The sequence below is a fragment of the Lactuca virosa genome, chromosome 6 (genome assembly GCF_052849685.1).
Source record: "Lactuca virosa cultivar CGN04683 chromosome 6, Lactuca_virosa_CGN04683_v6, whole genome shotgun sequence".
NCBI lineage: Eukaryota > Viridiplantae > Streptophyta > Magnoliopsida > Asterales > Asteraceae > Lactuca > Lactuca virosa.
In genome coordinates this window covers 195390975-195403986 of record NC_136431.1, presented here as the reverse complement: position 1 = coordinate 195403986, position 13012 = coordinate 195390975, and the positions used below count along the sequence as shown (strand labels likewise).

The 13012-nt window shown below is 35.7% G+C and overlaps 1 protein-coding gene across 1 annotated transcript; it reads left to right on the top strand.

Moving 5' to 3' along the window:
* The first annotated feature begins 5063 nt into the window (after positions 1-5063).
* Positions 5064-5573, top strand: LOC145122199 (uncharacterized). Its single transcript, XM_079057842.1, has one exon. It carries the CDS (start codon positions 5064-5066, stop codon positions 5571-5573), a length of 510 nt encoding a protein of 169 aa, XP_078913968.1.
* Positions 5574-13012: the final 7439 nt, after the last annotated feature.

The following is a 13012-nucleotide window of genomic DNA, read 5'->3' as shown; positions in this document are numbered from 1 at the left end:
TCCCAAAGTATGAGCGATTGTGGAACTTTTGAATAATCTTATTATTCAGGAAGTCAAAACATGCAAAAATGAAACAATAGGTAAATAATCAACATAAGACAGTAACATTACTTATAAATAATACTCTTTTATTTAATCATCAAATGTCAATTACATTTATCTATTATATGTTTCTAAACTATCTAATCTAAACTAATATCGTCCTTCAGCCCGATGCTCCTAGCGTGCTGCAAGTGCTTAACCCTACTCAGTCCCTTCGTAAGGGGATCTGCTGGGTTATCCTCCGACGATACCGTCTTCACTACGAGGAGTCCTTCTTCCACCCAATCTCGAATAAAGTGATATTTTCTGTCGATATGTCGAGATCTGCCATGATCCCTCGGTTCCTTGGTCAAGGCAACCGCTCCTTCATTATCACATAGAATTTCCATGGGCTCCTTTATGGCTAGCACAACTCCAAGGTCTCCAATGAAGTTCTTCAACCATATTGCCTCCTTGGACGCTTCGCTCGCCGCTATATACTCTAATTCGCACGTTGAATCAGCTACGGTCTCCTGCTTGGAACTTTTCCAAGTCACTGCTCCTCCATTTAGGGTAATGACCCATCCAGACTGTGAACGGTAGTTGTCCCTGTCGGTCTAAAAACTTGCGTCACTATATACTTGCACCCTTAAGTCATCACTCCCACCGAGGACTAGAAAACCATTCCTTGGTCCTTCGAAGGTACTTAAGAATATTCTTGACTGCGGTCCAATGTGCTTTGCCAGGGTTCCCTTGATATCTACTGACCATGCTCAAAGCGAAGGCCACATCAGGATGAGTACAAGTCATAGCATACATAATCGAGCCAACTACGGAAGCGTATGGTACCTGGCTCATTTCTGCTATCTCGACTTCAGTACTCGGGCTTTGATTCTTACTCAATTTGGCATTACTTTGGATTGGTAACTCTCCCTTCTTTGAATTCTCCATACTAAAACGCTTTAGTACCTTGTCCAAGTAAGTATTCTGACTAAGTCCTATTAGTTTCTTACTTCTGTTTCTCACTATCCTTATTCCCAAAATATAGGCAGGCTCTCCGAGGTCCTTCATAGCGAAGCACTTCCCAAGCCAGGATTTAACTTCCTTCAGGGTTGGGATGTCGTTTCCTATGAGTAGTATGTCATCGACATACAATACGAGAAAGGTAACTATACTCCCACTAGCTTTGACAAATACACATGATTCATCCTCGCTTCGCAGAAAACCAAACTCTTTGACTTTCTCATCGAAACAAAGATTCCATCTGCGAGATGCTTGTTTTAGTCCATACATGGACTTTTCAAGCTTACACACTCTATTGGGATGCTTCGCATTAACAAAACCCTCTGGCTGAGCCATGTAAACATCCTCAGCCAACTTCCCGTTAAGGAAAACGGTTTTGACATCCATCTGCCATATTTCATAGTCATGAAATGCAACAATGGCCTACATTACCCTGATAGACTTTATCTTCGCAACTGGTGAGAAAGTTTCATCATAATCAACTCCGGGAGTTTGAGTGAAACCCTTCACAACCAATCGCGCCTTATAAGTGTGCACATGCCCATCAATGTCGGTCTTCTTCTTGAAGATCCACTTGCACCCGACCGTCTTACGAACTGGCACATTGTCAACCAAATACCAAACTTGGTTGTCATACATGGACTGAATCTCGCTGTCCATAGCCTCTTTCCATTTTGCAGACTCCGGGCCTGCCATGGCTTCCTTATAGCTGTTAGGTTCGTCCAGATTCACTAGTGTACTATCACTAATGAGCGTATCCCCTTCTGTAGTAATATGAAAACCATAAAACCGGGGTGGAACACTAACTCTTTCGGAATGTCTAAGAGGTAAGGACTCGTCAATCGGTTCAACCGGAGTTTCCTCCTCGGGTTGAGCGCCAGTGTTGGAGGTTCCTTCATTGATCGACTCTTGAAGCTCTTCAAGATCGATTTGTCTCCCACTGTCCCCTTGGCTTATGAGTTCTCACTCTCGGAAAACCCGTCTCCTCGCAACGAAGACAACATTGTCACTCGGTCTATAGAAGAGATATCCAAAGGACTTTTGCGGGTAGCCGATGAAAATACATCGCTCACTACAAGGTTCGAGCTTGTCGTGAGTCTCTCGTCTTACAAAAGCCTCACAACCCCAAACCTTGCTGTGTTCCAACGAGGTAGCTTTCCCTGTCCACATCTCGTAAGGATGGATGAAAATAAGAGGCTAATCGAAAAGCCTGAGGAAATTATTGACCGTAAGACTAAGAAGTTGCGACGCAAGATGGTCGACTTAGTGCTTGTGCGATGGAAACATACGAACGGGCCAAGCCTCACCTGGGAAACAGAGAGTGACATGATGAGTCGCTATCCGCATCTGTTTGCTGATGCATGATTCCAGGACGGAATCATCCTAAGGAGGAGAGAATTGTAATGCTCGTGTTTCTAGGCTAAGCATTAGTATGATGATGTAATAGTTTGGGTCAACAATTGTAACCTATTTTGAAGTAATAAAAAGGAATTACTTGAATATTATGTGATTTTATGTGCATTGTACTTATTTATAAGATATAATAAATTAAGAATGGAAATAAACGTCAAAAATAAAATAATAGATAAACCCAATATCTATGAATAAAGTTGTAGTGGTCGTGACATGGATTCCGGAGATATAAATTACGCCGAAATCCGATTTATAACGAAGGAGTTATGACCTGTCGATGTTTTATGGCTAAACCGGCACGACACCGCGTAACGTAAAAAGTGAATTTTTGATAAATTACTTTTTAGCCTTAGCGATCTAAACAAAAGTTGTAGTATACGTTAAACCGAGAACGTGCATAAAAAGAACGTCCAAATCTGACTTCGTATGAGGAAGTTATGATTTTTCTAAGATTTAGCACAACGGTGCACAACTCGAAATTCGAATTTTAGATCGATCGATTTTTAGCCGACACAACCTAAATTAGAATTTAATATCTCATGAACAGGAGTTCAACGATAAAAAGTCGAAAACGGTGTCCGTATGTAGAAGTTATGAATTTTACACGGTCGTTAAACAATGTAATCTTCTCATACTGTTAAATTTAAAATCGGCCGAGAATTAGCCGATGGAATCATAAGAAGAGTTGTAGATCTTGTCAATACCTACATGTGGATATAAATAACATTGAACACGAATCTCGTATGCGAAAGTTATAGAATTTAGAAGTCGGGAGTGTGCTGTTGCGAAGAGGGTGACGTGGCAGAATTTGGGCCTTTGCTTCCTCCCCACGCCTTGCCACCAGATGGTGACGTGTGGCACACCAACTCGACGAGTTGGAGGCTCAAACTCGCCGAGTTGAGCCATTTTTCAGCCTATAAATAGGATGCAAGCGCACCCCATTTTCCTCACATCTTAACCCCCCCTCTCTCTAACTTCTCTCTAAACCTCTCCCAAGCCCTAGTACTTCCCAAGTGCTAAGAGGCAAGCCCCAGAGCGCCAAAAGGCTCCAAGAAGAAGAGCTTTTGGCTCAGAAGTTCTGCCCCCGCAGAGCACGGTTCGTAGCCAAACCTCCCAGTAAGTGAGTTATACTTACCCTACTTTAAGTATAGCGTAGGTTTAAATTTATTATCGTTATTATGAACTTATAAACAATATATATATATATATATATATATATATATATATATATATATATATATATATATATAAAGTGTTATTATAATATCTTTTAACTACTCATGGTACGGGGAATCTGGTTTCATGGGCCGCATAGGGTTATTGGATTTCAGAAGTGCTATAATGCCAAAATGGTCTTGCCCTCCGGTGTTTCATGTTTGGCCCCTGTTTGTACATAGTGGTTGAAAAGTATTGTTTAACACTTATAAAACAAAATCGCTCGTAATTAGTCATAATAAATATTAGACTAAAATCTAATGGTGATAATACTAGGTTTCGTCGCAGGAAATTATATTGTTAAGAAGCGAAGTGCTGTCCAAGTTGGAATCACCACTTTAATAAGTGAGTGCATAGTTACTTTCATCTTACACATAGATATGAATTATTTAATATAAATTACATGCTATGTGTGCATATTATCTGTGTTCTTGATATCTATGCTGGATGAATGATTTATACATGTTTTAAATGATTTAAACTTTATATGTATTTTATATCTACAAATATGTTGGGTAGAACATGAGTAGATGAAATAGTTGATGTGTGATGAAATAAAATGATGAGAGGCCTCGATGTTTACGATGATCCAGTCATCTAGTGGAGTATAGATGACGACCACAGACTATTCTAGTCAGTCTAGTGGAACGCTGGCAGGTTCACAACCTGTAGGTGTTTGTGAACGATGGGTTCACCGGTGTTCCCCGTCCCCCTCATGGTTACCTTACGAACAATTATTGCTGAGGAACCCGCTTAGCAGTAGTGTCCATCCCGATGAAAATCCTTAGGCTAGGTCCATTGAATTAGATGCTTTAGGGACAGAAAGTGAGGATAACGGGAATGGGTAATCGGGTTGATTGATGTGATGAACTTAATAAACTTAATTACGGTGGGTTAAAAACCCTATGTGCTCACCAGGCTCCCAAGCCTGACCCACTCAATTTCTTGTATTATAGGTAGTGGCACAAGAGCATAGATGTGATGATCGGATGAGAGTTTATGGATTATAGGCTAGTAGATATAAATAAATGTTGTAAGGCCTATGTTGTTTCAGTTTATGCTTTTGATCTGTATTGGCAATGACATCCCGATGTTTTAATATAATGAAATACATTTCTTCGAAAATGCTTTGATAAAATCTTTATCATATTTTTGGAAACAAATTCCGCAACACTTTCTTTAAAAATGTAATCTGATTTTCAAATAAAGCATAAACAAATCGGTCTTTTCTGGCCATGAAATTGGGGATGTCACAGAGTATGTTTCTAATAATTGACTTATATGCAAATATACTTTTCAATTGTGGTGCCGATAAAAGCTATATTACTCTTGAGTTTAGGAAATTATTATACCATCCATCTAGTAAACTTAGGGAAGTCTATAGAGTATAAATGGATACCAGTCAAGTCGATAGTACCCATGAAGTACTAAAATATTGTACATTAACGTTAAATAACCATACTTTTCTCGTCAATCTCATGCCTGTGGTTGATGTCATCATTGGCGTGGATTGGTTATCCCCTAACCACGTCAAAGTGTTATGCTTTGAGAAAGCACTGCGTCTACCCTTATCAAGCGGAGAATTCTTACTCTTCTACGAAGACAAACTTAGTAAAGAACTTAAGATTATTTCCTGCATGAAGGCTAGAAAATACTTGCAGAAAAAGTATTATGCCTTTATAGCCCACGCTGTCACTAGGAAGTACGTTAAAAGAAAGATCGAAGAAGTACCTCACGTGTGCGATTACACAGATGTATTCCCTGAAGATCTATCCGGATTATGCCCAGCAAGTCAAGTCGAGTTTCAGATTCTTCTAATTCTAGGAGCTGCCCCTAGTAGCAAAGTCTCCTCACATATTGGAACCGTCGGAGATCCAAGAGCTATCCAGCCAGCTACATGAACTTCTTGACAAGGGATTCATCAGACCAAGCCTCTCGCCTTAGGGATCACCCATTTTATTTGTCAAGAATAAATATGGATCTTTCCAGATGTGCATCGACTATAGGGAATTAAATAAGTTGACCGTCAAAAATCGATATCCACTTCCCCGAATCGATGATATCTTCGATCAACTGCAAGGATCCAATTATTTCTCTAAGATCGACTTAAGATTTGGATATCATCAACTCCGAGTAATGGAAGAGGACATTCCAAAGACTGCATTTAGAACCCGATACAATCATTATGAGTTCTTGGTCATGCCTTTTGGATTGACCAACGCCCAAGCTATTTTTATGGATCGCATGAACCGAGTATGAAAGCCCTATTTGGAAAAATTCGTGATAGTATTCATCAATGATATTCTGGTTTATTCATGAACCAAGGAAGAGCATGGGCAACATCTTCGAGTGATCCTAGAGCTACTATGGATAGAAACGTTGTACGTAAAGTTCTCTAAGTGTGAATTTTAGATTAGAGAAGTACACTTTCTAGGACATGTAGTAAGTAGCAAAAGGAATTCATGTTGATCCTTCCAAGATTGAGGCTGTAAAGAATTGGGGAGCGCCCAAGACAGCAACCCAGGTTCGTCAATTCTTAGGCTTAGCAGGCTATTACCGAAGATACATAAAGGACTTCTCTCGGATAGCCAACCCCTCACAACATTGACCCAAAAGGAAACAAAATTTGTTTGGGGAGACAAACAAGAAGCAACATTCCAAAAGCTGAAGGAAATGTTGTGCAGTGCACCAACACTATCCCTTCCAGAGGGTACTGATGATTTCGTTTTTGTATTGCGACTCTTCGCATCAGGAATTGGGATGTGTATTGATGAAAAGGGAAAAAGCCAAAGCTTATGCTTCACGTCAAATCAAGGTGCATGAGAATAACTACACCACCCACAACCTAGAGTTGGGAGCTGTACTTTTTAAATTAAAGATCTGGCATCATTATCTTTACGGAACGAAATGTATAATCTACATGGACCACACAAGTCTCCAGCACATCTTCGACCAAAAGGAACACAACATGAGACAACGAAGATGGTTGGAATTGCTTAATGATTATGAATGTGAGATCCTTTATCAACCAGGCAAAGCTAACATCGTAGCTGACACCCTGAGTCGTAAAGAACGAGTTAAGCCTCGTAGAATCAAAGTGCTTTTGATGACTATCCAGTCTAGTCTAATCCCGAAGATTAGAAGTGCTCAGCTCTAGGCTCTAGCAAAAGAAAACATTGAGGCGGAAGACCTCATGGGAATAGAAAAGAAACTAGAAATTAGGGATGATGGTGCAAGGTACTTCATGAACGAATATGGGTTCCGAAGTTTGGAAATGTTAAGGAACTAGTTTTAGATGAGGCCCATAGGACTAGGTACTCCATCCATCCCGGATCAGACAAGATGCATCTAGATTTAAAAACTCTTTATTGGTGGTTGAACATGAAGGCTGAAATTGTAACCTACGTAAGTAAATGCCTAACATGTTCCAAGGTCAAGGTAGAACATCAACGACCCTCGGGATTGTTGCAACAACCAGAAATACCCGAGTGGAAATGGAAGAAAATCGCAATAGATTTCATGACCAAAATGCCTAATACTATAGTGGTTACGACACTATATGGGTAGTTGTTGATAGATTAACCAAGTCTGCCCACTTCCTACCAATAAAAGAGACATATAAAATGGAGAAGATGACCAGGATGTACCTTAGTAGATTACATGGGGTACCATTATCTATTATCTCCGACAGAGATAACAGATTTATCTCCCAATTTTTGCAAAGTTTGCAAAAATCCATTGGTACTCGCTTGGATATGAGTACAACCTATCATCCTCAGACCGACGATCAAAGAGAAAGGACAATCCAAACGCTTGATGATATGCTCATAGCATGTGTGATAGATTTGGGAAATGCATGAGACACACATCCTCCATTAATCAAGTTCTCATATAATAATAACTATTACATGAGCATCAAGGTTGCACCGTTCGAAGCTTTATACAGTCACAAATGTCTATCTCCTATTTGTTGGGAAGAAGTTGGCGATACCCAACTAGTCAAGGAGTTCGTAGGATATACCATACGAACATGCCCAAAGATTATTCATGAGAGGACTGAGAAAATAGTGCAATTCCGTGAACACATGAAGGTCGTACGTGATCGTCAAAAGAGCTATGCTGATATAAGACGCAAACCCCTTGAATTCCAAGTTGGAGATAGGGTAATGCTTAAGGTCTCTCCTTAGAAAGGAGTTATATGCTTCAGGAATAGGGGAACGTTAAATCCTAGGTACATAGGACCATATGAAATCCTCGACCGGATTGGTCCAGTGGCCTATTGGCTTAGGTTACCCCAAAATCTCAATAACGTACATGACGTCTTCCATGTGTCCAATCCTAAGAAGTTTCTCTCTGACGATACACTTGTCATTTGACTTGACGAAATCCAAATCAATTCTGGAATAAACTTGTTCGATGGAATCCCGACGATATGATAAAATTTTTTGGATGTAATTTCTAAAACGAGGGGAAAAGGTGACTACCAAGAAAATTTGCGTCACCAACCGTCGTTAGGAAATAGTAGGGAGAGATAAATGTAATAGCTTAGCATTAAAATGTTTGATTTTACGAATAAATTTAATCATGTATGATGCTACATTTAGAAATAATTCGACGTTTAGACTAAAAAATAAGCGTCTAAAAAGTTGTACCGTCTTTTAAAACGGTTAATATATTCGAACAGTACTCGTGATCTCAAGGATATAAAATTTGTAAAAATCTGACTCTGATTGGAGGAGTTATAATTTCTGTAAAAAGTAAAATCAATCGTGTAAATAATTTTTACGACGTCGAAAAGATACATAAAGATTGGTTAAGTTTTGGATAAAGTTATAAAAAGGAGAATCATAGTACTCCTCGAAATAAGGACTTTAGGAAAAAGAATGCCGAAAACGGGATCCATATAAGAGAGATATAATTTTTGTAAAATCATTTATTTTTGCCCCCGTTAGGAAAAAAGATTAAAGTCAAAACTAACCAAAACAACCTAAAGGAAAGTTTTAGTACTAGTTTAGACCATCAAACATATATAAGAGGGTAAAGATTGGAGCTCGTATGTATATCATATAGATTTTTCAAAATCGTTTCTGTGCGCGCGAGGTGCGCGCCATTGCGCGACGTGCACATGACACCGGATTCGATTGGATTGCGAGTGACGTGGCCCATATAGAGAGTGACACGTGGAGACTTCTTGATGGAGCCACGATGATCATGTGTGACGCGACCAAATATTTGCGCCGCACGCACTCCAAAATCTCAACTATAAATAGCTGGGTCTACAACCCCATTTTTCATCCCTCAAACCTCTCTCTCACTCTCTCCGTTGGAGTTGTTGCAATCTCGAGGTGATTCCGGAGTCCCGAGCCCAAATCAAACCTACATCAGCGGTATCATGCATTGAGGGTGAGTTCACGGCCCGAATTTTATGGATTTTAAAGATTTACCATGGGTGGGGGGATAAATTCTTATCAAAATATATTTTTGTATATATATTAATAGTTTATGTAAAATATGAAACGATTGAATAATATGCCGGTAGAAATTGCGCTTAGTCTTAAGTAATGATATTATGCCTAATCGTTAAGCTACCCAATATACTAGGAAAAGATTATACTTAGATGTTACGTTGACCGATTTCCTAGGATAACTTAGTACCTAGAAGTAATGCTGGCCAAATTTAAGAATATACATTGTGCTTAGCTATTACTCTGCCCTAATATCTTGTTATGAAAGTAATCATAATTAATGTATATATATATATATATGGTAAAAGAATATATATATATATATATATATATATATATATATATATATATATATATATATATATATATATATATATATATATATATATATATATAGAGAGAGAGAGAGAGAGAGAGAGGGGTTCGTGTAAAAACAAGAAATATTGTGAGAACGTAAGAACGATTCTCAACCTATCATTTTATTTAAATAATTCAAAATTAAAAAAAATTAAAAGGTTATTTGTGGTATTTTAACACTGAATTAAATATCAACGTTAATTTCAAACGCTTCTTATTATGGAAATAGTTTTAATGATTAACGATTCTTTAAATATTTACCTAATCTTTTGTATCCAAACCCTAGCCGATCGATCGATCGATCGAGAGAGAGAGAGAGAGAGAGAGAGAGAGAGAGAGAGAGAGAGAGAGAGAGAGAGAGAGAGAGAGAGAACCATGGTGCTTTTTTTTTTGTTTCCCTACCATCGCTATTATTCTCCTACACGACTCCATCCTTGCCGTTCTCCTCCATGGCTACACTGCCATCCTCTGCATGGCTTCATCTTCTTAGGTAATCTCCGTTCCTCAAAAATTCTAATTTCACATCAAGTTTCCCTTCATCTTTTTAGATTTAGAGTGTGAATGCCTCCATCTTCATGTAAATTTAAATGGTTAAAAGATATGCTATGAATTACTTGGCTATTTCTTGGTAGTTCTTATTTCTTTGTGAACTTTCCTACCGGTTGTGAAAATATTTTTTATCCAATTAATCCTTCTGTTTATGAAGAAAAATGTAGTTTTGGTTTAAATCTGTAATTTCTCTATTTCTATTTCATACGATGTATGAATGTTCTTGGGGCCAATATGATGAGTCTAATATATCTTTTAATGCTAATAGATGATTCATGGGCTTTTTGATTTGAGAAACGTGTTGCAGAGAACATTGTTTGACAATATGTCTTACTAAATTGTTGATTTGATTATAATACTATCTATAAGGTTAGGAAAGAGAATGTTATTATTGGATTGTGTAAACTGAATATTGACAGTCAAATACTTGCATTATATGCTATCAATTTCGGTTGTTTTTTTCACAGATTTTGATAATTGTTACAAGATTCCATATAGAAAAATGAATGGTTAAGATCCTAAATCATTAACCTTGATAACTGTTGCAAGATTTAGAAAAATGAATGGTAGTTAAGATTCCAAATCATTAAGTTGTTGCTCTGCTTCTAGTTGCTAATGGACTTTGATAAACTTTTTGTATTTTGCATAGTAATCTAATGGAATTTGATAAACTTTTTGTATTTTGCATAGTAATCTGCCACATTTAGTACTAAATGTATGCTTTATATTGTATTTACTAATTTTGCAAGTGTTGTCACTACTTTTTGTCGTTGCTATCTTTTTTTTTATTATCAAATTTCAACGAATTTCATTGCTGAATGACTTTTTTTTTGTATAATTCAATTATGTTGTAGGTTATTATATTTCATGTTTATGTTCATACAAAAAACTTCCTAATATTTTTTGATTTATTTGTATGCTTGTTTCTAACATATATATATATATATATATATATATATATATATATATATATATATATATATATATATATATATATATATATATATATATATATATATATATATATATAACTGTCATTTTTTTTGTAGATAAAATATTAAGGATAAGTTTGAAGAACAAGACGTTCTTTTCCATTATATTTTTAAAATGAGGAACAACAATCCATTATGACAACTATAACAATATTATGAAATGTTTTTGATTATGTTAATATTGTATTGGAGTCGCTTTTGCAAAATTAAGTAGTTGGTTTATATAATTTTTGTTGTAATTTTTCCTATTATGTTAATATTCCATCATGAATTTTTTTGTTTGTATTTTTTTATATATATTCTTAATAGAAGATTACGATGTTATTTATATTGAAAATCTTTTAACATTGGAATAATACTTCCATGGATATTCAATGAAGAATATTGCCGGTCACTTTTATTGTGACAATATAATTCATATTCGAATATGTTACTATGGCATTTGTGAGTTTTAATAATATTTAAAGATTTTATTTATTAATTCTGGAGTGAATGAATAATTACAATTAGATATTCATGTTAGAATTTTATAAAAATACCACAAAAAACATGATGTTTGAAGTGAATGAATTATTATAATTTGATATTCACATTAAAATTTATATAAGAATGTTAGAAAGAATAATGCTCAAGTTTAATATTCATATCAGAATTTAAAATTTTAAAATTCTAAACTAAAAATATCAGATTTTAAAATAATATTTTGAAATTTTGAAAAATCCAACTATTTCATAATTTCAAAATTTGTATTTTTTAATTTTGAATTTAAATTTAAATTTTTGAATTTCAAAAGTTCCATTAAAAAATCCTTAAAAGTAGGAAACAATTATACTTCCATATTTAAGGTTTTTCTTTTTTATTATTTTACCATTATTCTAATAAAAGTAATGTTTTTCATTTATTTGTGAAAGGAAAAATCTACACCATCAACTATTTTGATCTAATGGATGATATGTGTTCTTAAATTCTCACAATAATCTTTGTTCTCATTTGAACCATCCCCTATATATATATATATATATATATATATATATATATATATATATATATATATATATATATATATATATATATATATATATATATATATATATATATATATATATAATTAGGGAAAAAAAATTCATCAAACAAAGACTAAAGAAAAAAAGGATAAAACGATAGTCATACTTAAGATTAAATAAACACGTGTTCGTGAGCTATATTATTCATCATTTATCCTGATTAAATTCGGCTAACTCCGAACCTATAATTGTTAATCTTGCGAGAGCCAGAAAGATATGTATATATCTATATGAGATTGACACCCCCGCCTGTGATTGCTATCTACAATCCCTATATGATTGCTTTCTTAAGTATAAAAAAATAATATTAGCCGACATCTGATGACGCGTCATGCGGGGTATATATCGCTCCATAGTGTTGATTACAGGGGCTCATGGTAATATGTTCGGAAAATCTTAATTGAAACTGCTTAGAGGGACGCCTTCAAGTAGTTGCATGATTCGATAAAAAAGGATTCGTAAAAATTTATAAAAGTTTAGGATAGGTATTATATCATAGAAGAAAGAAAGATTTTTAAATGAAAAAGAATTTGAATTAAATAAAAAGGATTAAGCAGAGAACTATAAAAAAATGTGAACTCACCAACTTTATGTTGACTTTTTAAAAATACATGCATTCCTAGGGAAATGAGTATGGAAAGTAATTATCGAACAATTTAACCCTTCAATAATTTATAATAAATAAAAGCAATGTTAGTGATATATTTTTACGTATTGGTCAATATACCTATCACTGTGATCCAATGTCCCTATGTCTCACAACCCGATGTTTCCACCGCTGGCCGGGGTGTGACATCACACTAGGGGAAGTTTCATGTGTACTGCTTCTGTGGGGTGGTTGTTGTTGCAGCATAAACCATTCCAAAGTCTTGTTCCTTCCATGAGGATTGCCTTGAGTTTCCCCTGGAATCAT

Coding starts and splice junctions, on each gene's coding strand:
- LOC145122199 (XM_079057842.1), top strand. CDS start 5,064: ATGGATACCAGTCAAGTCGATAGTACCCATGAAGTACTAAAATATTGT.